The sequence below is a fragment of the Dasypus novemcinctus genome, chromosome 10, assembly GCF_030445035.2.
Source record: "Dasypus novemcinctus isolate mDasNov1 chromosome 10, mDasNov1.1.hap2, whole genome shotgun sequence".
In the NCBI taxonomy this organism is placed as follows: domain Eukaryota; kingdom Metazoa; phylum Chordata; class Mammalia; order Cingulata; family Dasypodidae; genus Dasypus; species Dasypus novemcinctus.
The window spans coordinates 11671487-11699185 of NC_080682.1; the positions used below are offsets into that span (position 1 = coordinate 11671487).

At 42.2% G+C, this 27699-nt stretch overlaps 1 protein-coding gene across 2 annotated transcripts in view; it reads left to right on the plus strand.

Moving 5' to 3' along the window:
- STX5 (syntaxin 5) overlaps positions 1–26785 on the plus strand; it is a 30471-nt gene extending 3686 nt beyond the window's left edge. For both annotated transcript variants that reach the window (XM_058305284.2, XM_058305285.2), the window contains 6 exons: positions 3736–3852; positions 3935–3991; positions 4162–4243; positions 4743–4849; positions 5042–5163; positions 26042–26785. In XM_058305284.2, the coding sequence (XP_058161267.1) occupies positions 3736–3852; positions 3935–3991; positions 4162–4243; positions 4743–4849; positions 5042–5163; positions 26042–26201 (645 nt within the window). In that variant the 3' untranslated portion in view covers positions 26202–26785. The remainder of the gene's footprint in view (positions 1–3735; positions 3853–3934; positions 3992–4161; positions 4244–4742; positions 4850–5041; positions 5164–26041) is intronic.
- Positions 26786–27699: the final 914 nt, after the last annotated feature.

Here is a 27699-nt window from a genome sequence, read left to right on the forward strand (position 1 = left end):
GTGCCTATAACAGTATCTGTCACATAGTAGGCATGCATTATCTGTTGAATGAATTAGCTGCTGCAAGAGGAGAGGCTGGAAAGGCAGGCCGATGACTGTCCGTGATGAGCATTGTGGGCCTTTCTCAGGAGTGTGGAATAACCCTGAAGGCCATGAATTGCAAAGGGCATCTGTTTTATTTATTTGTTTGTTTATGTATTTCTCCCCACCCCCTCATTGTTTGCATTCTGCTGTGTCCATTTGTTATGTGCTGGTTTTCTTTTCTAGGAGGCACTGAGAAGCAAACCCAGGGACCTCCCATGTGGGAGAACTGAACCCACTAATTGCCTCAGCCACCTCCGCTCCCTGCTTTGTTGCATCTCTCATTGTGTTTCCTCCCTGTGTCTTGGTTGTGTCTTCTCACTGCACCAACCCATTGCATCAGCTCTCTGTCCTGTGGGTCTTCTCCCAGAAGCACCCGGGAACCAAACCTGGACCTCCCGTGTGGTAGGCAGGAACTCAGTTGCCTGAGCCACATCCACTTTCCTTCAAAGGGCGTCTGAATATTTTTAGTAGGAGAGTGTGACTTGGAACCTGGACAGGGCAGAGAAACCAGGGAGGAGGCTGCTACACTTGTCCAATACAAAGATGATTATGGCAGAGCCAAAAGGGCAGACCCATTCAAGGGGTGCTGTGCTGGTAAGAGAGAGTTCCAGAGAAGCAGGTGTAGCGTAAGTGGTTGAGTGCCTGCTTCCCATTTACGAGGTCCTGGCTTCAATGCCTGGTACTGCCTAAAAAAAAAGAAGAGAGTTCATTAACCTTTGAGGCATTATTGCAGAGTTGTAAAAGAGCCAACTGACTGGACTCAGAAAGTTCTGAGAGTTCAAATCCCAGGTCCACTAATTATGGTGTGACCTTCCGTAAACTAGCTAACAACTCTGAGCTTCAAATCTTTTATCAGTAGAAAGAAGATCATAATAGCACCTACCTCATAGTTGTAATGAAGATTCATTTTTTAATTTTTTCAATCACATTATTGAGTGTTCTTTGGTTGCCTGGTTCTGGGGATTCAGCGATGAACAAGAAGATGTGGTCATTGCCCTTGGGGAACTTCCTTTGCTGGTTGGGTGAAGTAGACCCTATGCAAGGAAGCAGGAAATACAATTTCAGATAGTGATAAATGCTATGAATGAAATAAGCAAGGTGAGTGAGTTATTCAGGGCAGGGGCTACTTTAATTGGGGAGTCTAGAATGGCATGGCTGACAAGTGACATTTGATACCTGAATGGCAAGGAAAAGCCAGTCACCCAAAAATCTGGTGGGAGCACTATCTAGAAAGTGGAAATAGCAAAGGCAAAGGTCCTAACATGTAGGTGACTGATTTGTTTGAAGAGTACAGAAGAGGCCAGTGTGGCTGAAACATAGCAAGGGAAAAGGGGACTGGTAAGAGGTGTGTTCAGAGAAATGGGCAGGGGCCAGACCTGATAGAGCCTGTGTAAGCCAGGTAAGAATTTGAGTTGTATTCTAAATTTAGTAGGAAAGGCTTTTAGAAGATTCTAAGCAAGGGGATGACATGACCCGATTTAGGATTTTATGTGTGGAGAGTGGATTGTAGAGGAGCAGGCTGGAGAGGGGAAGGTCAGTTAGGAGGCTCCCAGAGATTTTTTATAGAGAGAAGGCGTTTGGAGTAGGGTGATTGTGACAGAGAAGGAGACCCATTCAGAATATAGATTGGAGATAGAATCAGCCAGATTCCACATGGATTTCTGCGTGCCTGCATACGGATTAGGTTAAAGAGAGGCATCAATGGCTCTTAAGTTTTGGTCTGAACAACTGTGTAAATGTGTTGCCATTTACCAAAATGGAAAACAAAGGAAGGAGGGAGAGAATAGTTTTTTGGGGGTGGATATTAAGAGTTCTGTTTTCTATGCTAAGTTTAAGGACAAAATTGAGATAACAAGTCATAAGCTGCTTAGCATATCACTGTGGCCCACAGTAAACAAACACACGGTTCTTGTTATGTTTAACACAGTGCTGAGCACGGAGTAAACATTGAAGTTATATTGAGATATACAGTTGTAAGTATGTGATTTAGAAGTTTCTAGCTTGGGTGCGTAGGTGGGAAGTGGTGTGATTTTCTGAGCTAGAATTCTGGAGATTTTGTGGGGAAGAAACCTCAAATGTGGTTTTGGGCATGTGGCTATGAGGTACCTACAGGGACAGATCAGTAAGTAATGGAAGTTGTCTAGGGGTCTCAAGAGAATAGTTGGGCTGGTGATACTAATGTGGAACTATTGGGAGGGACTCTCAGAGAGATCTAATCTGCTTTTATTTTCTAGCCTGTTTCTTTTTATTTTATTTTATTTTTAATGAGGTACCCGGGATTGAACCTAGGATCTCATACACAGGAAGCAGGTGCTCAATCACTAAGCTACATCTGCTACCCACCAGCCTATTTCTTGACCTTCTTGCTATTCTTTTTTTTTCTTTTTAAAGATTTATTTTTATTTATTCTATCCTCCCTCATTGTTTGTGCTTGCCGTCTGCTCATTGTGTGCTTATCTTCTCTAGGAGGCACTGGGAACCAAACCTGGAACCTCCCATGTGTTAGGCGGCCACCCAACTGCTTGAGCCACATCTGCTTCCCCCTTGGTATTCTTCACTTCTTCCTTTTCCTCTTTCTTCTGACCCCTCCCTGGTTCCAGCTGCCCTGGGGCAAGCTTTCTCTGTCACCTCCAGTCTCCTTCATGTGCCTTTTCTTACTTGGCCCTTGGCAGGCTAGATTGGGGAATGGGAGATGGCATAGAAAGCCTGGCTGTACTCATTGTATGTGACTGTGGGCAAGGCACAAGTTTTACTCTTGTAATAGTAATTTTTAAAAGGAGTTCTGCATGTGAAAAGCACTTTGTTAATGCCTCTGGGAACTATGGTTCCTTTGAGCCTTCCCTTTTTCAGGGTACTACCCAGGCAATTCATTGGTAACCATGCTCTGGGTCTGCGATTTTGGCTTTTTAAGGAATTCTGTGGCCATGAGCATGGTCTCACAGAGTGGAGTAGGCCTCTGGGGTGGAGGAGGTAAACAAGTCAGTCATTAACAAATAGGTAAGACCATATTTTGCCTTATTTTGGCACCTCTCTGTAGGAACTAAGCCAGAGAAAACTCTGGATCTTTTTTTTTTTTTTAATTTATTTTTCTCCCCTTCTCCCCCCATTGTCTACTCTGTGTCCATTTGCTGTGTGTTCTTCTGCATCTGCTTGCATTATCAGGTGGCACTAGGGAACTGTGTCTCTTTTTGTTGCACCATCTTGCTGTGTCATCTCTCCGTGTGTGCGGCACCACTCCTGGGCGGGCTGCACTTTTTCACGTGGGGCATCTCACCTTGCAGGGTGCACTCGTTGCGCATGGGGTACCCCTACACGGAGGCACCCTTATGCGGGGACGCCCCTGCGTGGCATGGCACTCCTTGCGCACAGCAGCACTGCGTGCACCAGCTCACCACATGGCTCAGGAGGCCCTGGGGATCGATCCCTGGACCCTCCATATGGTAGGCGGATGCTCTATCAGTTGAGCAACGTCTGCTTCCCTCCAGATCATTCTAGTTGGAAAATTCCAATGGGCCCTTCTAGTCTGACTGGGATACTCTAATCCCTGCAACTTTCACCCTTACCCTCCCTGCTAGATGTGTCCGTGTGGGAGAGATGCTGGCTGAGGACTCCTTGGTTGATACTCAGTTTTTCTGTTGGCTCTTTCACCAGGACATCAATAGCCTCAACAAACAAATTGCCCAGCTTCAGGATTTCGTGAGGGCCAAGGGCACCCAGAGTGGCCGGCACCTGCAGACCCATTCCAACACCATTGTTGTCTCCCTGCAGGTGGGACCTAGGGGAAGGAGGGAGGGAGGCAGAGGAGGAAGGTGTTTTCTTCTCTGGCTGACCCTTTTTCCTTTTCTTCTAGTCCAAATTGGCCTCCATGTCCAATGACTTCAAATCCGTTTTAGAAGTGAGGACAGAGGTGAGAATCTTTATAGGAGGGATGGGAATCTGAGGGCCCGAGGGAGAACTGGGAAAGGGGACAAGTGGAAAGGTGAGAGCCTCAACACCAAGGGGCTGACAGGAATGATCTCTTTAACATGCCTGCTTTCCAGAGGCCTCAGGACCTTTGCATTTCTTCCCCAATCCCAGAACCTGAAGCAGCAGAGGAATCGGCGGGAGCAGTTCTCCCAGGCACCTGTGTCTGCCCTGCCCCTTGCCCCCAACCACCTGGGTAAGTCAGTAGCAATATGGGAAGCCCTGAGGGGTAAAGTGTAATTATTATGGCTCTGGTGGCATCCTCCAAAGGCAGCTATTACTTCGGAAAATGGAGGGGCAAGAAGTTGGTCAGTCCCTGGGACCTAGACTTTGGTAGGCTTGCTCTCTCAGAGGTCAAACATGATTTCTGGGATTCGTGATCATCTTAGTCTCCCATATGTTTACTTTTGAGGGTGGATCCAACGATGTTCCAAAAGAATTGCAACATCTAATCTTATTTGTGCACTTATTCAGTTTATTTGCATTCTCTTATTTAATTTTGCAACCATCCCTTGAGAAGGCAACTACTATTATCCCCATTTTACAGGTGAGGAAACTGAGGCTCAGAGAGGTTAAATGACTTGTCCTGGGTCACAAGGCTAGTAAGTGCCAGAGCTGGGATTCAAATCCAGAGTATGTGGACTTTGGACCTGCTTTTAACAACCAAGATGTGCCATGTCTTCTTTCTCCACCAGGGGGTGATGCCGTGGTTTTGGGGGCAAAGAACCAGGCCTCCCTGGATGTGGCCATTGACATGATGGACTCTCGGACCAGCCAGCAGCTACAGCTCATTGATGAGCAGGTACCCAGGCTTGAATTGGGGAGGAGTTGCTCATTTTTCTCAACAGGAGGGTGGCAGCTTCTCCTTCCTCTTGTGGTCTACAAGCAGGTGTTTAGAGTATGCCTTGGGCAGATTGTCAAGCTAGGGGATTCATAAGACCCAGGCCCTACCCTGAAAAAGCTCACCATGCTCATGTGCTTTTTCCCTCTCAAGGATTCCTATATCCAGAGTCGGGCAGATACCATGCAGAACATTGAGTCTACAATTGTTGAGCTGGGCTCTATCTTTCAGCAGTTGGCACACATGGTTAAAGAACAGGAGGAAACCATTCAGAGGTGAGATGCTCTGTTTCACCCCAAACGGAGGAGGCTCCTCCTCCCTGTTGAGTGTCATCCACAAGGTCCCCAGGGACATCTCGATGCCCTTTGGAACAGTAATGAGTCCCACCTACCACAGGGCCAGTTTACTTGCTTCCATCCACACTCAACAAGTGTGAATTGAACATTTGTTTCATGTTAGGTGGTGTTCTAGGCGCTCAAGATACAGTGGTGAATAGAAAAATAAATTCCCTATTTCATGGAGCTCACACTGTAGCGTGTTTGGAATTAGGTGGGGGTGGGGGGACAGCCATTAAAAAGAATTGGCAAACAAATTACAGATAGAAATAAGGGTTATATAGAGAAAGTAGGATGGTGTGTGAGGAAAGTGACTACGTACATTAGATTGTGTGCAGGGAAAATTGCTCTGAAGAAAAATTGACACAGAGACCTGAATGTCAAAAGGGATCCAGCCATGCAAAGAAGAGAGAAAGAATATTCTAGAGCAAGGTCCTAAAGTGGGACAATTAAGAAGTCCAGTGTGGCTAGAAAGTAGTCAACAGGGATAGAGGGGCACAGGATAAGACTGAAGGGGGGAAGGCGGGGCCAGAACATGGAAGACTTTGAGCCAGGTAAGTAAGGAGGTCTTCTGTCCCACCAGTGAGACAGGCTCTCTTTTCCTCTGGTGCCACCTGCTACTGTAAGAGGCATTTTATCTGCCCCGCTTTTGTGGTACTGGAGTACTAGTTGGTTCTGGGGATATAACAGTGGACAGAAGAGACAAAGATCCCTCCACTGGTAGAACTTAGGTCCTAGTAGGGGGATAGGTAATTTAAAATAAACATAAGAAGGAAATTGTTCTCTTTGTTAAAAAGTTAAATTATCTAAGTAAGAGTAAAATATAAACTATCAGAAGTGCTTAATGAGGAGGGGCGAGTTGTAATTTTTTTTTTTTTTTTGTGATACCGGGGCCAGGGTTTGAACCCAGGACCTCGTATACAGGAAGCCGGCTCTCAACCACCGAGCCACATCGGCTCCCCTAAGTTGGTTTTTTTTTAGTTTGTTTTTTGTTTTTGTTTTTAGGAGGTTCGGGGACTAAACTGGGACCTCTCCTATGGGAAGTAGGCACTCAACTGCTTTTTTTTTTTTTTTTTTTTTTTTTTAATTTTTTTATTTTTTATTGACTTTGTAATAATATTACATTAAAAATATATATGTGAGGTCCCATTCAACCCCACCCCCCCACCCCCCCTCTCCCCCCCCCCCCCAACAACACTCGTTCCCATCATCATGACACATCCATTGGATTTGGTAAGTACATCTTTGGGCACCTCTGCACCTCATATACATTGGTTCACATCATGGCCCATACTCTCCTCTATTCCATCATGTAGGCCCTGTGAGGATTTACAATGTCCGGTGATTACCTCTGAAGCACCATCCAGGGCAGCTCCATGTCCCGAAGACGCCTCCACCTCTCATCTCTTCCTGCCTTTCCCCATACCCTTTGTCCATTATGTCCACTTTTCCCAATCCAATGCCACCTCTTCTATGTGGACACTGGATTGGTTGTGTCCATTGCACCTTTATGTCAAGAGGAGGCTCAGATTCCACCTGGATGCTGGATGCAATCCTCCCATTTTCAGTTGTAATCACTCTAGGCTCCATGGTGTGGTGGTTGTCCTTCTTCACCTCCATCTTAGCTGAGTGTGGTAAGTCCAATAAATCAGATTGTAGGTGCTTGGCACTCAACTGCTTGAGCCGCATCTGCTCCCCAAGTTGTAATTTTAAATGGGATGATTAAGATATACCCTTGTATTAGTCAACCAAAGGGAAGCTTATGCAAAGTATCAGAAATCTGTTGGCTTTTATAAAGGATATTTATTTGGGATAAAAGTGTACAGTTAGGAGACCCTAAAAAGTCCAACTTGGCTAATTTCGTTAGTTGCCCAGTGTTGAAGCAAGATGGCAGGCAGTCTCTCCTGGTCTCTCCTTCCTTCTTCCTTTTAAGGCTCCTTGGACCCAGCTTCTTCCAGTCTCAGCTGTAGGCTGGCATACGGCTCATCTCACTTCCCATGACTTGAGCTGCTTGAGCCTTATCCTTTCTGTCACATGGCAGGACCAAAATGACCAAGTTCTCTCCTCTTCCATGTATCTTCTTCTTCTATGTGTATTCTTGAATGATTGTCAATTTATATAGCCCACCAAGGGGGCAAGGACTTAAACTCAGTTACATCCTACTGATGTGGTCGAATCAAAGTCCTAATCTTGACATATTTAATCAAAGACGTCTCAGCTGAACCTAATACAACCAAAGGGTCTTATACCCAGAGGAACAGACCAGTTTACAAACATAATCTCTCTTGAAATTCGTAAATAATCTCAAACTGCCACAACCCTATTTAGAAAGTGACATCTGGTCCTTTTAAGAAAGTGTGGGAGAAACTGAGGGAGTTAGCAATATAGGTATCTGGACAATGAATCCCAGGCAGAAAAGAGAATGAGTATAAAGGCCATAAGATAGGACTGTGTCTGATGAGTTTAAGAAAAACAAAGCAATCACTGTAGCTGGGGAAAAGTAAGTAAGAGGGAGAGGGGGAGAGGGGTTATAAGGTAAAGTCAGAGGGTAAATGAAGGACCAGATCATGTGGAACCTTTTAAGGACATCGCAAGGCTTTGGCTTTTACTTTGAGTGACATGGGGAGCCATTGGAGTGTTTTGACCAAAGGATGATATGATCTTTTATTTTTAAAGGCTCACTCTTGCTCCTGTATTGAGATCAGATTGTAGGGAGGAAGGATAGAAGCCGGGAGAGGCCTTTGCAGTAATCTAGGCAAGAGGCGATGGTGGCTGGGTCCAAGATGGTAACAGTGGAGGTGCTGAGAAGTAGTTGGATATATTTTTCGAGGCAGAGCCAACAAGATTAATTTCTTGAACTGAATGTAGGTGTAAGAGAAAAGAAATTGATAACTCCAGGTTTTTGATGGGAGCGACTGAAAGCATTTATGGCCTTCAGTTGAAGTACAGCTGGCTACTTAGGGTTGAGTAGGTGGAGGGGGAAATGAGTTCAGTGTTGGACATGTTACCTAGAAAGAGGTGGACAATTTTCTCTTAAACATCAAAGGGAAGATGTTAAATAACAAGCACGTGGATATATGGAATGTGAGAGACAGATCTGGGCTGGAGATATGTGGGCAGCATTGGATCTTGAGATGGGACAAGGGGATAGAGTATCAAGTCATAAGTCTGGGACAATTTAATTTTTTAAAGATTTGTTTGTTTATTTTTCCTTATTTACCCACCCCCCTCCCCTTCAGGTGCTTCTCTTGTCTGTTTATTGTTTGCTTGCCTTCTCAAGGAGGCATTGGGAACCAAACCCAGGACCTCCCACATGAGAGGCGAGTGCCCAATGGCTTGAGCTGCAGCCACTCCCAACAGGCTGCAGCGTATGCTGGCTTGTGTCATTTACTCGTTGCAGTGGGGTTGACATCTAGCTCACTGTGGCGGAAGGTGGCCTCTGCTAGTCTTTTAGGAGGCATTGGGACCAAACCCAGGACTTCACATGTGGTAGGTGGGCACCCAACTGGTTGAGCTGCATCTGCTTCCCATCTGGGACAATTTGTGAATTCACTTGCTCAATCCTAGGAGAAGACTGAGAAGGAGCACAGCTGTTGAAATAGGAAGAGAAATAAACTAGTATGGTGTCCTAGTAGCTAAGAGAAGGAATGAGTCAAGGAGAGTGTAATCAGGTGTGACAACTTTTACTGATAAGCCAAGAATTTAATTGGGGTGTTTTGGTCATTAACATTTGATGTAATTGTGGCTGAGGTTGGACTTGGGTCTACCACTTTACTGTTTGATTTGTTTGTTCCTTTCATGTTTTGTTTCGCTGTTCCTCCTTTTCCATCATCTTTTTAAAAATTAATTTTCAATAATAGTGGTAAAATAAGCATAACATAAAATGATTTTAACCTTCTTAAGTGCATAATTCTTTGACATTAAACACATGGACAATTCTGTGCAACTTTCACAAACTATTTCCAGGCTACTTTCATCATCCTAAACCAAAACTCAAACTCATTTAACAATAACTCCCCATTCCCCCCACTCCCTCCACCTCTGGTAACCACTATTCTGCTTTCTGTCTCCCTGAATTTGCTAATTCTAAGTATTTCATGTGCAAGAAATCATAAAATCTTTGTCCTTTTGTGTCTGACCCGTGTAACACAACATGATATCTTCAAGGTTCATCCTTGTTATAGCATGTATCAGCACTTTGCTTTTTACAGCTGAATAATACTCCATTATGGAGAGACCACCATTTTGCTTATCCATTCTTCTGGATAATTCTATGTTGAACTTTCTGAGGAGCCACTAAACTGTTTTCCAAGTGGCTACACCATTTTACCTTGCCACCAACTATGTATGAGGGCTCCTGTTTCTCCATGTCCTCGCTAACACTCATTTTCAGTTTTTATTAATAACCATCTAAGTGGGTGTGATGTGGTAGCTCATTGTGGTTTTAATTTGCATTTTTTTAGAAGGTATGGGAATTGAACCTGGAACCTCATACATAGAAAGCAGGTGCTCAACCACTGAGCTACACCTGCTCCCCTGCATTTCCTTAATGGCTAATAATGTTGAACATCTTTTCTTGACTTCCTGGCCCTTTGGATATCATCTATGGAGAAATGTCTATCAAATACTTATCCCGTTTTTAAATTGGGCTGTTTGTCTTTTTGTTGAGTTGTAGAACTTCGTCATATATTCCTTATCACATGTGTGTTTCCAGATATTTTCTCTTACTCTGTAGAATATCTTTTTTCTTTCTTGATGATATTCTTTGATGCACAAAGTTTTTTTGTTTATTTTAAATCATTTTTATTGATACATGTTAATAAAGCATACAGTTCATCCAAAGTGTACAATCAGTCTTATTTGGTATGATCACATAGTTAGGCATTCATCACTTCAGTCATCATTAGAACATTTTTATTATTTTAGTAGTAATAATAATAAACAAGCATACAGACAAGGAAACTCTTCACCTCTCAATCTCTCTATGCTTCCCCTGCTGAACATAACTGCTATTTCTGGTTATTCTTACACATTTTGTTTGTTTTTATTTTATGTATCAGGGGCCAGTGATTGAACCTGGAACCCTGTATATAGGAAGCCAGCACTCAACCACTGAGCCACATCGGCTTCCCTGAGTTTTTTTTCATTTGTTCTGCTTGTCTGTTTTTTCAGGAGGCACTGGGAGATGCACAAAGTTTTTAATTTTGATGAAGTCCTTTTTGTCTTTTTTCTTTCAGTGCTTATGCTTTTGGTGTAAAATCTAAAAATCCACTGCCCACTACAAGGTCCTGAAGATATTTCCCTGTGTTTTCTTATAAGAGTTTTATAGTATTGGCTCTTACATTTAGGTTTTGATCCATTCTGAATTAATTCTTATGTAAGATAAGAGGTAAGAGTCTACATTCATTTTTCTTACATGTGGATTTCCCATTGTCCCAACTCCAATTGTTGAAGAGACTATACTTTCCTTTTTGATTGGACTTGGCACCCTTGTCAAAAATCAGCTGTTCATAGATGTGTGGATTTAACTCTGAATTCTCAATTCTATTCCATTGGTCTATATGTCTATCTTAGGCCAGTACCGCCCTGTTTAACTACTGTAGTTTTATAGTGCACTTTGAAATCAGGAAGTGTGTGTTCTCTACTTGGTTCTCATTTTCAAGATAGTTTTATGGGGTTTTTTTTTTCTCAATTTTGTATGCTGTCCTCTCCCCCTGATGGCTCCCTCATCTGTTTGCTCATTGTTTTTCCTTATTGTTTGCACTCATCTGCTCATTGTTTTTACTTGTTTTTTGCTCATTTTCTGTTTGTTTTTTCTTTAGGATGCACTGGAACCTCCCCAGTGGGAGGTGGGCACTTAACTGCTTGAGCCATATCTGGTCCCTCAAGATAGTTTTGGTTGTTTGGGGCTCCTTCCAGTTCAGTATGAATTTTAGGATCATCCTTTCCATTTCTGCAAAAAAGGTTGTTGGGAATTTAATAGAGATTGCATTGAATTTGTAGATAGCTTTAGACAGTATTGACATTTTAATACTATTAATTCTTCCTATCCATGAACATGGAATGTCTTTCCATTTTTTAGGTTGTCTTTAATTTCTTATGGCAATATTTTGTAGTTTTCAGTGTACAAGTTTTTCACTTTCTTGATTGTTCCTTAATTCCTAGGTATTTTATTCTTTTAGATGCTTTTACAGATGGAATGGTTTTCTTGATTTCCTTTTCAGACTGTTTATTAATGCTGTATAGAAACCCAACAGTTTATCTTGTATCCTGCAACTTTGCTGAATTTTTTAAGTTAGTTTTAATAGCTTCCTTGTGAATTATTTGAGATTTTCCATATATAGGATCATGTCATCTGTAAATAACAATAATTTTGTTTATTCTTTTCCAATTTGGATGCTTTTTACTTCCTTCTCCTGATTGCTCTGGCAGAACTTCTAGTACAGTGTTAAATAACAGTGGTGATAGCTGCCATCCTTACCATGTTCCTGATCTTAGGGGGGAAGCTTTCAGTCTTTTACCATTGAGTATGACATTTACTGTGGGTTTTGTTTTTTTTTTAATGACTTATTTATTTATTTATTTCTCCCCACCCCTTCATCGTTTTGCTTTTGCTGTAACTGTTGTGTGCTGGTCTTCTTTTTTAGGAGGTACCAGGAACCGAACCCGGGACCTCCCATGTGGGAGGTAGGCACCTAATCGCCTGAGCCACCTCCGCTCCCTGCTTTGTTGCATCTCTCATTGTGTTTCCTTGCTGTATCTCTTGATTGCATCATCTCACTGCATCATTTTGTTGCATCAGCTCACTGTCTTCTTTAGGAGGCACCGGGAACCAAACCCAGACTTCCCATGTGGTAGGCAGGAACTCAGTTACCTGAGCCACATCCATTTCCCACTGTGGTTTTTCATAAATTCTCTTTATCATATTGAGAAAGTTCCTTTTTATTCCTCTTTTTCTGAATGTGTTTATCATGAAAGGAAGCTGGAAGTTGGATTTTTTTTTTTTTGTCCATTGCCTGTTCTACATCAATTGAGATGATCATGTGTTGTTTTTTTTTCTTCATTTTCTTACCATGGTATATTACATTCATTGACTTTCTAATGGTGAGCCATCCTTTCATTCCCAGAATAAATCCTACTTAGTCATTGTGTATAATCCTTTTCATATACTGTCGGTTTGATTTGCTAGTATTTTGTTACGGATTTTTGCATCTATATTCTTGTGCTCTTGTTACCTGGCTTTGGTATCAGGGTAATGCCGACCTCATAGAATGAGCTAGGAAGTAATCACTCCTCTTCAATTTTCTGGAAGAGTTTGAGAAGGATTGGTGTTAAATCATCTTTAAATATTTGATGGAATTCAGCAGTAAAATCTTGGTCCTGGACTTTTCTTTGTTGGGAGGTTTTAAGTTCTGACTCAGTCTCTTTACTTGTTATAGGTCTGTTGAGATTTTCTATTCTTCTTGCGTAAGATTAGGTAATTTGTGTGTTTCTAAGAATTTTCCATTTCATTTAGGTTTTCCAGTTTGTTGGCCTTTAATTATTCATAGTACCTTCTAATAATCCTTATTGTTTCTGTAAGATTGGTAGTAAAGTTCTCACCTTCATTCCTGATTTTAATTATTTGTGACTTCTCTTTTTCTTTGTCAGTCTTGCTAAAGGTTTGTCAATTTTATCGATCTTTTTAAAAAACAAACTTCTGATTTGGTTGATTCTGTTGTTTTCTGCTTTCATTTTCATTTTATCTCTACTTTAAACTTTACTGTTTCCTTCCTTCTACTAACAGTGGTATAGAAGAGCTAGAAACTAGCTCTTCTAGTTTCTTTAGCTGTGAAGTTAGGTTTTTGACTTGGGTTCTTGCTTCCTTTTTAATGTAGGCATTTAGAGCTATAAAATTTCAGTGTGAGCACTCACTGCTTTCCCTGCATCCTGTAAGTTTTATATTTTCATTTTCATTCATCTCAAGATATTGTCTCACTTCCCTTGTGATATCTTTTTTGACCCGTTGGTTGTTTAATAGTATGTTGGTTAATTTCTACATATTTGTAAATTTTGTTTTCCTTCTGTTTTTGATCACTTGCTTTATCCTATTGTGGCCCAAGAAGATTCTTTATATGATTTTAATATTTTTAAGTTTATTAAGATTTGATTTGTGGCCTAACATATGGACTATCTTGAAAGTATTCCATGTGCATTTAAGAAAAATGTGTATTCTGCTCTTGTTGGGTGGAGTGTTCTATATATGTCCATTATTTTAATTAGTCAATACTGTTCTTCAGGTCTTCTATTTCCTTTTTGATCACCTGTTTAAATGTTCTATCAATTATTGAAAGTGGTGTATAGATGCCTCCAACTATTATTGTAGAACTATCTAACTCTCCCTTCAGTTTGTCAATTTTTGCTTCATGTATATGGGAACTCTGTTGTGAGGTGCATGTGTGTCTTGTTTTGTTTCGTTTCGTTTTTAGGTACTGTGGCTGGGTATTGAAGGACTGAGCCCTGGACATTGTATGTGGGAAGCTGGTGCTCAACCACTGAGCCACATCAGCTTCCCTGAGTTGTTATTTTTGCTTGTTTTGCTTGTTGTTTGTTTTTTTTTTTTTTTAAGAGGCACCAGGAATCAAACCTGGGACTTCCTATGTGGGAAGCAGGCATTCAACTGCTTAAACCACATCCACTCCTGTCACCTTCATTCTTGAAGAATATTTTCTCTTCTGGATTTAGTTTTGTCCTTTAAGTACTTTAAATATATCATTCTGTTATCTTTTGGTCTCCTTTGTTTCTAATGACAAGTCCATGATCATTCTAATTGTTCTACACAACTTGTCATTTTTCTCTGGTTGCTTTTCTAGATTTTTTTCTTATCTTTGGTTTTTAACAGTTGATTATGATGTGTCTGATGTGATATTCTTAGAATTTATTTTGCTTAGGGTTCTCTGAGCTTCTGTAAATTTATGTCTTTCACCAGTTATAAAAATATTTGGCCATTCTTTCTACAGATATTTTCTCTGTCTCTTTCCTCTCCTGGGACCCCAATTATTTATTTGTATATGCGCACACACAAACACACAAAATCATACATATACATATATACATATATACACATATCTAATATATATAATATGTTACCTATTTTATATACGTGTGTTTATAGTAGAATTTTTACTATTGTCCTATAGGTCCATAACGTTCTGCTCTTTTTTTCTCCCCCAATCTTTTTCCTCTGGATATTTAGATAATTTTTGTTAATCTGTCTTTAAATTCAATAACTTTCCAGTGTCATCCCCAATCTGCCCTTAAGCCCATCTGGGAAATTAATTTCAGATACTGTATTTTTCAGTTTTAAAATTTCCATTTGGTTCTTTTTTATAGTTTCTCTTTCTCTGCTGAGATTTACTATCTTTACATTCTTTACAAATGTATTTTCATTTAGTTATAGTAGCTCTTTTAAAATCCTTGTCAGCTAAATCCCAACATCTGGGGCATCTTGGGGTCAGTCTCCATTGTCTCTTTTCTTGAGCATGGGTCAGAGTTTACTGCTTCTTTCTATGTCTAGTAACTTGTATGTCTAGTAACTTGGAATTGTATATGATACATGTCAGAGATTCTGCATTCTGTTTTGTTTCTCCTAAAAATACTGATTTTTTGCTTTAGCAGATAATTAACTGAATTAACTAAGGGGTTTTTTAAATATTTTTTCTGGAGTTTATGCTGTTATTTATGGGACAGCTAGTCTATCAGGAGCTACCCAGGTATTGCCAGAAGCAGGACCTCAAGGAGTAAGAATTAGTTATTAGATTGTGCAATGTAGATGTCTTTGGGAAGGACTGGATGTGGCTTAAGTGGTTGAGGTCCTGCCTCCCACACGGAGGTTCCCAGCTTCAGTTCCCAGTTCCTCCTGAAAAGCAAAAACAAATAACAAGCAAAAGAAAAGGAAAAACCAACTCGGGAGCCACTGTGGCTTAGTGGTTGAGTGCCAATTTCCCACCTACAAGGTCCCTGGTTCAATCCCTGGCCCTGTGCCTGAAAAAAAAAAAAAAAAGAGAGAGAATGGCAAGAACAGACAACTCTTTCTAAGAGTTTTGCTTCAAGGGGGAGTAAGGAAATGAAGTGGTAGTTGATAGGAGACGTGGGTGAAGTGAACATTTCCTTTCAGATATTTTAAATGAAAATTTTCAGATTTACAAAAATGTTGAAAGAAGCATAATAAACATTTATACCTACCACCTAAATTCAAGTTTTGAACATTCTGCCAGATAAAACTTTTATTTTTCTGAACCTTTTCAAAGTAGGATGCACACATCATAACACTTTATCCCTGAATACTTTAGGATTACTTATAATCCTAATAATGAAGGATTTCTCTTATGAAACCACAATCTACTATACACCTACAAAAATTAACTATATCCTAATATTATCTAATAGTATTCAGATTTTCCCAGTTGTTCCCAAGCTATTTTTTAAGATTTATTTATTTACTTTTATTTATCCCCGCCCTCCCCCAGATGGTTCTCTTGTTCTCTGCTCATTGTTTGCTCACCTTCTCCAGGAAGCACCAGGAATAGAACCTGTGCCCTCCCACGTGGGAGGCACGTGCCCTACGGCCTGAGCCACATCTGCTTCCTACATGCTGTGGTGTCTGCTGGCTTGTACCATCTGCTCATTTAGGCTTGTGGTAGCGGTGCGGCCTCTAGCTTGTTGTGATGGTTGCGGGGTCTGCTTATCTTCTTTAGGAGACACTGTTACGCGAACCCAGGACCTCCCATGTGGTAGGCAAGTGCCCAACTGGTGAGCTACATCCGCATCTCACATGATTGTTTTAATTTTTTTGTTTTTTTAATTTATTGAAGTATATCACTCTTACATAAACATACATAAACAATAAGTGTGTAGTAATAGTTGTGGACTTATAAAACAAACATACATAACATCATACAGGGCTCTTATACCTCACCCTACCACCAATACCTCGCATTGTTGTGAAACATTTTTTTTTTTAAGATTTAATTTATTTTATTTTTTAATTTCTCTCCCCTTTCCTGCCCTGCCCAACCCCCCAGTTGTCTGCTCTCTGTGTCCATTCACTTTGTGTTCTGTGTCCGCTTGTATTCTTGTCAGCAGCACCCAGAATCTGTGTCTTGTTTTGTCGCATTATCTTGCTGCGTCAGCTCTCCGTGTGTGTTGCGCCATTCCTGGGCAGAAGGCATTTTTTTTCGCGCTGGGTGGCTCTCCTTATGGGGCACACTCCTTGCGCGTGGGGCTCCCCTACTCGGGGGACACCCCTGCGTGGCACAGCACTCTTTGCGCGTATCAGCACTGCACATGGGCCAGCCTACCACACGGGTCAGGAGGCCCTGGTTTTTAACCTTGGACCTCCTCTATGGTAGGTGGACGCCCTATCCGTTGGGCCAAATCTGCTTCCTGTGAAACATTTTAACTAATGATTAAAGAGCTTCTTCAAAATATTACTACTAACCAAAGTATTTTTCCCCCAACCCACCCTATTATTATTTTTTATATCATTTATATATGAACATACATTAAACAACAGGCATATAGTAAAAGTTGTAAACTTACAAAGCAAACATGCACAGCATCATACAGGGGTCCCATATGTCAGCCCATCACCAACACCTTGCATTGTTTTGAGACATTTGTTACAAATTATGAAAGAATTTTGTCAAAATCTTACTACTAACTATAGTCCTTATCTTATATTTGGTGTATTTTTCCCCCAACCCACCCTATTATTGTTTTTTTAAATATGTTTTTATGACAGAAGTTGTACACTTACAAAACAATCATGCAAATGTGCAGAATTACCATACAACACCCCTTCTATCAACACACCATACCATGGTGAAACATTTGTTACAGATTATAAAATAATATCATCCGATTATTACCAGGTCCATAGCGTACATTTGGCCCACTTTTTCCATACTCGCCCATTTTCAACACAGTACATCTTTGGCATAGATGGCATGAATATTACATTATTACTGTTAACCACAGTCTATAGGTCACTCCAGTTGTAATTTTCCCATGCTTCTTCACATTCCCACCACCTTACAATAATGTTGTACATCTGCTCTAGCTCACAAAGGACACTCTTGCATCTACCATCAATCACTATTCTCATCCTCTTCTGGATTTATAGTCCCTAGATTATTCTCTAGCTTTCTGTCAGTTGACATTTACATCACTAGATTACCGTTTTCAGCCATGTTCCCATTTATAAACCAGCTGTTCAAGCTATTTTGATAGCTTTTTAAAATTAAATCTGGGAGTAGATGTGGCTCAAGCAGTTGAGCACCTGCTTCACAAGATGGGAGGTCCCCAGTTTGGTCCCTGGTGCCTCCTAAAAAAACCAAAATAACAACAAACATGAAAAAGTCAACCCAGGGGAGCTGATGTGGTTCAGTGGTTGAGCATTGGCTTCCTACATACGAGGTCCAGGGTTCAATCCCCAGTGCTCCAGAACCAAAAAAGAAAAGAAAAGAAAAAACTAGAAATCAAGCATCACATATGTTACTAAGTTATGCTGTTACCCCCTCTAGAGCAGTTTCTCCACTTTTTAAAAAAAATTATTGAATCTTTGAAAAGGCAAGTTGTCTTATAGAGTGTCCTACGTCTTGTCTGATTGTTTTCCTCATATTAACATTCTTCTGTTCCTGTATTTCCTGCATACTGGAAGTGGGGCCTAGAGGTTTTACTAGATTTAGATTAAAGGTTTTAAGGAATACTTGATAGGCGGCGGACTTGGCCCAGTGGTTAGGGCATCCGTCTGCCACATGGGAGGTCTGCAATTCAAACCCCAGGCCTCCTTGACCCGTGTGGAGCTGGCCCATGTGCAGTGCTGATGCACGCAATGAGTGCCGTGCCATGCAGGGGTGTCCCCACGGAGGGGAGCCCCATGCGCAAGGAGTGCGCCCCATAAGGAGAGCCACCCAGCGCGAAAGAAAGTGCAGCCTGCCCAGGAATGGCACCACACACATGGACAGCTGACACAACAAGATGACGCAATGAGAAGAATCACAGATTCCCGTGCCGCTGATGACAACAGAAGCAGACAAAGAAGACGCAGCAAATGGACACAGAGAACAGACAACCGGGGTCAGGGGCGGGGAAAGAAATAAATCAAAAAAGAAAAAAAAAGGAATACTTGATAGGAGATACCATGTACCTCATAGTGCGTCACATTAGTAGGCTTTTTTTTTTTTAATTTTTCAAGGTACTGTAAACCTTTTCTTTCATTTGACCTTATGAACTCTGTGAAAAATATTTCAATAGCCCCTCACTTTTACACATTCCTTTTTTTTTTTTAACATTTTTTTATTGTCTTTTTTTTTAAGATAAATAGATCACACAAAACATTAGTAGGTATTTAATGTCTGATGGCCCCAGTGTTAGTGAGGACAAGTATGATTACCTAATTAAGGTGATGACCGACATATCCCTCCTTTCTTTCTATTAAAGATTTATTTATTTCCTGCCCCCTCGTTCTTTTGCGCTTGCTGTTTGCTCTCTGTTGGTTTTTTTTTTTGAAAATTTTTTCGAATTTTTAAAAAAATTCCTTTTTTTTTTAAGATACAAAGATCACAGAAATGTTACATTAAAAAATATATGTTTATCATCTTTTTCGGAGGCTCCAGGAACCGAACCTGGGACCTCCCATGTGAGAGGGAGGCACCCAATCACTTGAGCCATCTCCACTCCCTGATTGTTGTATCTCTCATTGTGTTCCTCTTTGTGTCATCTTGTTGCATCAGCTTGCCGTGCCAGCTGATCACGTCAGCTCACTGTCTAGCTCACTGTCTTGCTCACTGTCTTGCTCATCCTTCTTTAGGAAGCACTGGGAACCAAACCTGGGACCTCGCATGTTGTATGCCGGCACCCAACTCTTTGAACCATATCTACTCCCATATCTTTCCTTTAAAAGTTCTTTTTCATCTTTGCAATCAGTAATTTGTGAGATGTTCTGTAATATCCTGTTTCCAAAAACCTTTCACCTAATGCTTTTAGCAGCCATTATAATGCTTGCCTAAATCAGTTTGTTCTCATTGGGCATGCATTTCTATGTAAAGAAGAGCTTTCCTTTATCAACCTCCTGCTATAGTTCCTCTTAATCATGCTGGATAGAACATTAATTATTTTCCTGTGGTTAGAATAAATAGTTGATGTAACAGTTGCCATCATTGTTGGCAAAGGAGGTTTTTTTGGTGGTTTTGTTTTTTAAAGATTTATTTTATTTATCCCCCCCCCCCCCCCCCACCATTGTTTGCGCTTACTGTCTGCTCTCTGTGTCTGGTCATCTTTTTTTTTTTTTTTTTTGGAGGCATCAGGAACTGAACCCAGGACCTCCCATGTGGGAGGGCTGCACCCAATGGCTTGAGTCACATCTGCTTCCCTGTTTTGTTTTTTATTCTTCTTCTTTTTTGAGCATCATTATAGAATTAAGATTTTTAGTTATTCTTTGTTTTATATTTTTTAGGGTAATGATTCTTTTTGAGGCTCAGATTGTTCCAGATTTGTCCAGTGGGAGCCAAGAGTTTTGTTTTATTTTGTTTTTCATAGGATGGGAGAAAATAAAAGTATGTTTGTATACTGATAATTAATTTTTTTAAAAAAGAAGTAAAAAAATTGATGATATAGGAGAAAGGGGATAATTCCTGGAGTGGTGTCCTTGAGAAGAGGAGAGGTGGTGATGAGATCCAGTGCGTAAGTTGAGGGGTTGCTTTCCAAGAAGCCCAGGGAGTTACACATGCTGGTGATAGGTGTGAGGGCAGAGCATGTTATACAGATGCTGGGAGTGGATGAGGTGGTGGTGGAGGGTGGCGGTTCCTTCTCACTTCTTCAGTCTTCTCAGTTTAGTCAGAAGGAAGGCAGTTAGTGAAGAGGATGGGGAAGAGGAGTTGTGGCAGATTTGAGAAGTCCACTTGCTCATGTGCCTTTAGGCAAGGTCTAGTTCTGGTAGATCTTATTCCCCACAGCATGCACCAGAATGACTTTTCCATGTGAGGTCTAATGTTAAATAATTTTGTTGATCGTAGGAAACTGGATGAAAACCTCCATTGGTAAAGGCAGGTTTCCCAACACTAATCACCCTCACATCTGGAGATTCTGATTCAGTAGATGTCTGTAGATTGGGCTTCCAGGAATCTTCAGTTTTTACGAGCTCCCTAGGAGATTCTGACGAGCATCCAGGTTTAGGAACCACTGGGTAAATGGATGTTTATTTATTTATTCTGCTGCTGTACACTTAGCACCAGCCATTTATAGGTAATGTGAGTGCAGCTTTCTTGGTCTTAGAATCAGAAGAATTTACTGAATCTTCTCTGGTTCAACTGAGCATTAGGGAACCCAGGAAGAGTTAGCCTATGAACATTATAGTCTATAATGTAGACTGTGATGTAGTTTGAATACTAGAATATTGTTACAATTTGATGAGACAGAACTATAAACTACTGGGGTCTTTCCCAAATGTATAGGTTTTGTGGGTTTTGTTTTTTTTTTAAGATTTATTTATTTCCCTCCTTGGGCTTGTTCTTTTCTTTGCTGTCTCTTCTCTGTGTCCATTCACTGCACATTTTTTCTGTATCTGCTTGTCTCCCTTTGTTTGTTCATCTTGCTGTGCCAGCTCTCCGCGGCACGCTGGCCATCAGCTCTCCGCAACACGCAGGCCATCAGCTCTCCGCAGCACGTGGGCCAGCTTGCCTTCACAAGGAGGCCCTGGGACGTGAACCTAGCGCCTCCCATATGGTAGATGGGAGCCCAACTGATTGAGCCACAGCCACTTTCCCAAATGTATAGGTTTTTATATAGAATTACAGTCTAGTTCTTCCTTGAAAGGGTGTCATAAGTATTTTTCAGTGTTAGCATTCATTTGTTCATTGCTTTAGCAAACATTTGTTGTTGCTTCTAGGAGCTAGTCTTGCTGGGTCTGGGGATAGAAAGGTGAAAGGCAGTTCTGGTCATAACGGAGCCCATGGTCTAGCAGGAGGGACACAAATTGACAGTTACAATTCATTGTGAATTGGGCAGGAAGAGAGGGGGATGAGAGGACTTAGGGGACATAGAGTCAGCACCTCTTCTAGATGGGGGCAAATACCTTTCCATAAGTGATACCAAGCTGCAACATGGGGGAGACTGCCAAGCCAAGAAGGGAAAAGGAAAGGACAGTCTTTGGGGGCAAGGGAGGGGGTGGTATAGAAATGAGAAAAAGCTTGGTGGCTTCCAGGAATGCAGAATTATTCCTGTGGCTGGGGGTGGTGGTGAGGGATGAAGCCAGAGAGAGGCAGGGCCAGACCACAAAGGACCTGTGTGCCACAGTAAAAAGCTTGGTCTTAGGGAAAGAACACAAGAGGAAGGAGGTTGGTGCTGGGTGAGGAAGATAAGGTTTGTTCCAGATGTGTTGTGTGTCAGACTTCATGAGGCAGCCAAATGTCAGGGTCTTATAGGCACTTGAATGCATTGGTTCACACTCAGAACAAAGGGCTGAGCTAGAGATAAGGACTTGGAAGTCAGTGGCCTCTTGGTGAAACCATGGGCATAGGAGAGACACCCCCCCTAGGAACAGTGGGTGAAGTGAGAAAAAGGACAGAACAGATGCCCATGGAACATCAGCATTCAAGGAATGTGCAGAGAAGGGAAGAATCTGTACAGGAGACTGAGAAGGAAAGTTCAGGAAGATAGCAGAGAGAGCCATGTCCTTAGAAGCTGGGGTGGAAGGAATTTTCAGAAGGAACAAGTGCTCATTTCTCAGCGTCTCTGAGGTAAGGGTGGTGAAGTGGTCATTGAATCAGGGTCCAGGATTATTTAGATCAGTGCTAGCAGTTTCATTTGAATGACTCAGAAGTAATTTTACAGCCCTGAAGAGTAACAGGGAAAAGAAATAGAAAACATTTTTGAGTAACCTATGCAAAAGAAACAAATTTGGAAAAGATGAAAATTTTAAAATAGTTATACTCATTCTTATGATTGCTTTCTGCATGCCAGTAGACATGGGTTTGAGCACCCTCTTTGGAAACCACTGATTTTATCAAAAATTCTTTAGTATATATTTTCCTAGGCCCCATTGTAGAATCTCTGGGTGTAAGACCTGATGATTTGCATTTTTCAGAGGCTACACAGGTGATTCTTATTTTTTTAAAGGTGTGAAAACTGATGTAATCTTATTGTTTCCTTTTCCCTTTCTGCCAATTTGTGTTTTGTGTTTTTTTTAAAAAGATTTATTTCTCTCCCCTTCCCCTCCTACCCACCCCCCACCCCCCATTGTCTGCTTTCTGTTCACTCGCTGTGTGTTCTTCTGTGTCCCCTTGCATTCTCGGCAGTCCTGGGAATCTGTTTCTCTTTTTGTTGCGTCATCTTGCTGCATCAGTCTCCGTGTATGTGGCACCACTCCTGGGCAGGCTGTGCTTTAGCACATGGCAATAGCTCTTTGCAGGGCACACTCCTTGCACATGGGACACCCCTATGCAAGGCGCACCTTGCGCGCAGCAGCACTGTGCGTGGGCCAGCTCCCCACATGGGCCAGGAGGCCCTGGGTTTGAACCTGGACCTCCTATATGGTAGGCAGACACACTATCACTTGAGCCAAATCCACTTCCCCTTTTCTGCCAATTTGTAAATGGAAACAAGCTACAGAAAAGTTGGGAGAATAGCACAGGGAACTCCCCTATTCCCTTCACTTAGATTTATCAACTGTTAACATTTTATCACATTTGCTTCCTTTTCTCTCCCTCTCTTTTTGGCTGAATCTTTTAAAGTAAGTGCAAAAATAATGGCATTTGATCTCTAAATAATTTACCACACCTACAGTACAATTATCATACCAAAGAAAATTAATAATTCTCTGAGACTGTTTAGTACTTAGTCCATAATCATATTTTCCACCTGTTCTAAAAAAATGTTTTTTAGCTTTTTTTTTCCCTTCAATTTAAGACCAGGCAAGGTTCAGAGCAATGCATTTGATTGTTGTCTCTTTAGTCTACCTTCTTTGTTTTGTTTTTCATGACATTGACTTATTTTTTAACTAGGCTAGTGCAGTAGTCTTGCAGAAAGTCCTGCACTGCACATTTGTTCACTGTTTCCTCATGAGTAGATGTAGGATAAATACTTTTGACTGTGCTACATAGGTGAGTACATCAGTAGGCACCTGATGTCAGGTTACCCTTTATTGGTGATGCCAAGTTTGGTTTCTTGTTGAATGTGGTCACTATCAGACGCTCCACTGGAAAAGCCCATTCCCCTGTTTTTTTTTAACTAGAGATCTTGGAACGATGTCTTGAGTCCATGTGAATATCCAACTCCCCGGCCATACTGTGCTCTTTGTCTAAAACATTTTGTGTATTATTCTGCATTTACTAGCTGGCATTCTTCTGGAAAGGAGGGGCTTTCTTGTTCTTTAAATATTACTATGGAATTGTGGGTTTCTTTTTTTAGTCAATGAGTTATAATCCATTACCATCACTATTCTTTATGATGATCACATTTCCCAGATCTGACCATATGGAGCCACTTCAAGCCAGTTTCTATGTCCTCTTTACATGACTCCATTACTCTCAGTCATTATAAAATTTGGAAGAAAAAACAAAACAATTTAAAAAAAGATAAAAATAAAAGAATTTGGGAGAAAACTGAAATCCAGAAAACTAAATCCCAGGTCTCCTAATCATGATCAAGTAATCTTTCCAGTTCTTGGGCTTAGTATCTTCTTTGGCTCAGTCTTTTTTTTTTTTTGGTCCCCAATTTCTCATATTCCCTTTATAGTGCCCTGGTTTCCACTCTCTATCCTATCTGCTTAGTTTGATTCCTTCACCCTATAGTTTTGCTTTGTCTCATAAAACATTCCTTTGTACTCTACCCCTTGCAAACTTTTTCCTTTTCTGCTTTCCTTAGCCTTCTCCTTCCCAAGCCATGCCTTTCTGCCTCATTTCATTTCCATTTTTTAATTTCCCTACTGCTTCCTCTGAATATCACATTGATTCCTAATTTTTTCACCCATCAGAGTTCCCATCTATCAATTTTCATTCATAGACTCCCATTTTAAATCTTTTATCTACCAGACTACATTTTTTTCCACTTTTGTTAAGCAAAGCCATTTGTGATTGCTGATATGAGCTTTATTCAGTATGAGATAACAGGTGCATCCACACTGAGAATTGTCATCTGAGTCAAAAGCTAGGAAACCTGATACTTTAGTTAGCCTCTGCAACATTATTTGGGAATCACATACAATTCAGGCTCCTGAATTTGAGACATTGAGATTAGCTCACAGTGCTCACGTCCACCTTTCCAAGAGCTTGGGCTTACAGGCATTTGTCAGCAGGATTGCCAGGCTCCTCCGGCTTTTCTTTTTTTAAAGATTTATTTATTTTTATTTATTTCTCTCCCTCCGCACCCAGTTGTCTGCTCTCTATGTCCATTCGCTGTGTGTTCTTCTGTGACCGCTTCCATCCTTATCAGCGGCACCGGGAATCTTTCTTTTTGTTGAGTCATCTTGCCGTGTCAGCTCTCCGTGTGTGCGGCACCATTCCTGGGCAGGCTGCACTTTCTTTCGCACTGGACGGCTCTCCTTACGGGGCACACTCCTTGTGCGTGGGGCTCCCCCATGCAGGGACACCCCTGTGTGGCAGGGCACTCCTTGCATGCATCAGTACTGCGCATGGGCCAGCTGCATACAGGTCAAGGAGTCCTGGGGTTTGAACTGCGGACCCCCCGTGTGGTAGGCGGATGCCCTATCCATTGGGCCAAGTCTGCTTCCCTCCTCCAGCTTTTTCGTGCTCACAGCTCACAAAGGTCTGTTCCAGAGATTTCCAGTGCAAAGACCAGGGTTTGTATTTGGTTTATAGGATGGTATATGCTAAGTTTTTCTTCCTATCTTACTCAGAACTAGGATTTCCTGACTGTAATGGTCTGTTAACTTTTTTTTTTCCATTTATTACAAATGCACTACATTGTCATTAGACAAAAATCATTAATGAGCAAAAAATTATAAGAGCTAGCATTTTGGGGGCTCTTACTGTGACCCAGACCCGCCCGCGGGCCAGGCCAATACGACAGGACATGTCCCGTCCGACCAAGCTCGGGGATCTAGAAACAAAGCAAACGACACAGAGACAGGGACGAGAGACACGAAGAATGGAGGCAAGACAGGATTCTGATCAAGCCTCGTTTATTGGGGGAAGAACATGGGAATATATACTGAGGGAAGGGAACGTGTCCACAGGTGATAGCCTAGTCTCGCAGGTGACAGGCGTCCAAGGAGGGGATTGGCTGAAAGTTCGCGCCGGGTCTGCGGAGTTTCGCGCCTTGCGCATAGGTGCTGCTGTGTTTACCAGAGTTGTGGCAGGAAGGGGAGAACAAGGAAACAAGGAGGAAGAAGGAGAAAATGGCGGGGCAGGGTTGTGAAATCCGCCATGTTGTTGGAGGCTGTAAATAGTTGTACAGCGGGTGGCTCCCCACATTACTGTGAGTTAGGTTCTTTCTGTCTGTTAACTCATTAAGACTGACAGCAACCTGAGAGGTAGGGTTTGTGTTATCCTAACTTGACAGTGAGTAAATGAAACTCAAGGTTAAATAAGCTAATAAGTGGCAGAGCTGATTTTCAAACCAAAGGCAAGACTTAGTTATAAATCCTTCCTGAGCATTTTCTATGTACAAATATAGATATACAACAATAGAATCATATTGTATATAAACGCTTTTGTCCCCACATACTGTCTTTCTTTCCATGTCAATAAATCCACTTGAGCGGTATTCTTTTTTAATCTAATTGTCCTTCTTTTTCTTCTCCTCCTGGCCCTGTCCCCAGGATTGACGAGAACGTGCTGGGAGCCCAGCTGGATGTTGATGCTGCCCACTCAGAGATCCTCAAGTACTTCCAGTCAGTCACTTCCAACCGGTGGCTCATGGTCAAAATCTTCCTCATCCTGATTGTCTTCTTCATCATCTTTGTGGTCTTCCTTGCCTGAATCCTCTCTACTCTGAGGCACTCTGTGGGCCTTTAGAGCCCTCCCAGGAGGGCAGGTGGCCAGTTCTGCCTTTGAGCCTGTGCAGGGTGCTTGGGAGAAAGGCCCTGTTTCCCTGGAACTGCTAAGAATGGCCACTGCCCCTTGTTTCCCCAACTATGTCTTGCCTCTGGCCACTCTGCCTCCCCTCACCACCCCCAGGCCCACAAACCAGTTCTGGGTTTGAACTCTGCTGTGAAGTGACTGGAAAGGAGCAGAGGCCAGTGGGGGCCAGTGGGGAGGCTACCTCCACTAGGAGTTTTTTATAAACCCTCCACAGCCTGTCCCAAAGGAAACCGTGGGAGCAAGGGGAGGTGATGTCCTTCCCCACTTCCTGAGAGTGAAGAGAGAAGAGAAACTGCCCCAGGGACCAACTTTTCCATCTGGGTTAGAACTTGACCTCTTTCTTCCTCTCACCACCACATGAGGCAGAGGGCCCTGTGCCACTTGGCTGCCTGCACAACTCCCGACATTGGCTGCTGGTGACTCAATTTGCCAAGTGCACTGCAGCCTGTTTTCTCCCAATTACAGCAAGACTGTCAGCCTCACTAGCCATGTCGTCATTTCTGGTGGGGGGTGGAGTTGGAAGTGTCAAATGGCCTTGGCAGAGTGGGGTGAGCCCACTGCCCAGTACTGGAATTGAAAAGTTTGGGCTAATGACTCAAGAGGGCCCACAACTGACCTTAGCAGCCTCTGGGCTTTACACCTTCCAGGCATGGGATGGCCAAGTGCTGCAGCAAGCACCTCACTAGCATGGAAACTTCCTTTCAAAGGGGTGGAGGGGTGAGGGAGTCCCTGATTGGTGGCAACTTCCAAGACTATCTGGAATAGTGTTTGGAACCATTTCACCTACATCTTCCAACCAGTTTGCCCCAATTCTTCACTGAGCTGGATGAGGCAGGGGCTCTGCCAGCTGCCAGGAGTGCAAGTGTGAAGTAAAGGATTTGTTCTCTGCTCCAGTTGAGGGTCTTAGAGTTCCCTTTAAGCCCGTCACCAAATTCAAAGTAGTCACAGGAGAATGGAGGAGAGACCTGCCCAGAATATCCACCCCCCAGGGAGGTTAGTGTGCTGCGTTCTCTTGCCTGACCAGGATCCACAGCCACATCATTCTGAGGTTACTTTCGAGTACCCCGTCTCGCACATCCCGCAGAAAACTCAAGTGATAGAGACTCCAGTTACCACACTCGGCCTGTCCTAGTTCTTTTGGGTTTGTGGGGAAGTCCATGGCTTTTCCAGCTCTGGCGCTTAGAAATTCCCTCTCCCCTTGGATTCTCTTCACAAGTAGTCTTGTTTGTACCTTCACTGTCCAGCTGACAAAATGTGGGCCAGGCATAGCACACCTGTAGTGGTTGTGGGGGGTTTGTGAAGAGGAATGTCGTAAATTTAGTTTCATTTGATTAGGCAACTCTTGGAGGCTGCTTAGAAACAAGTCATTTATTTAACAAATATTTGTTATTACTAC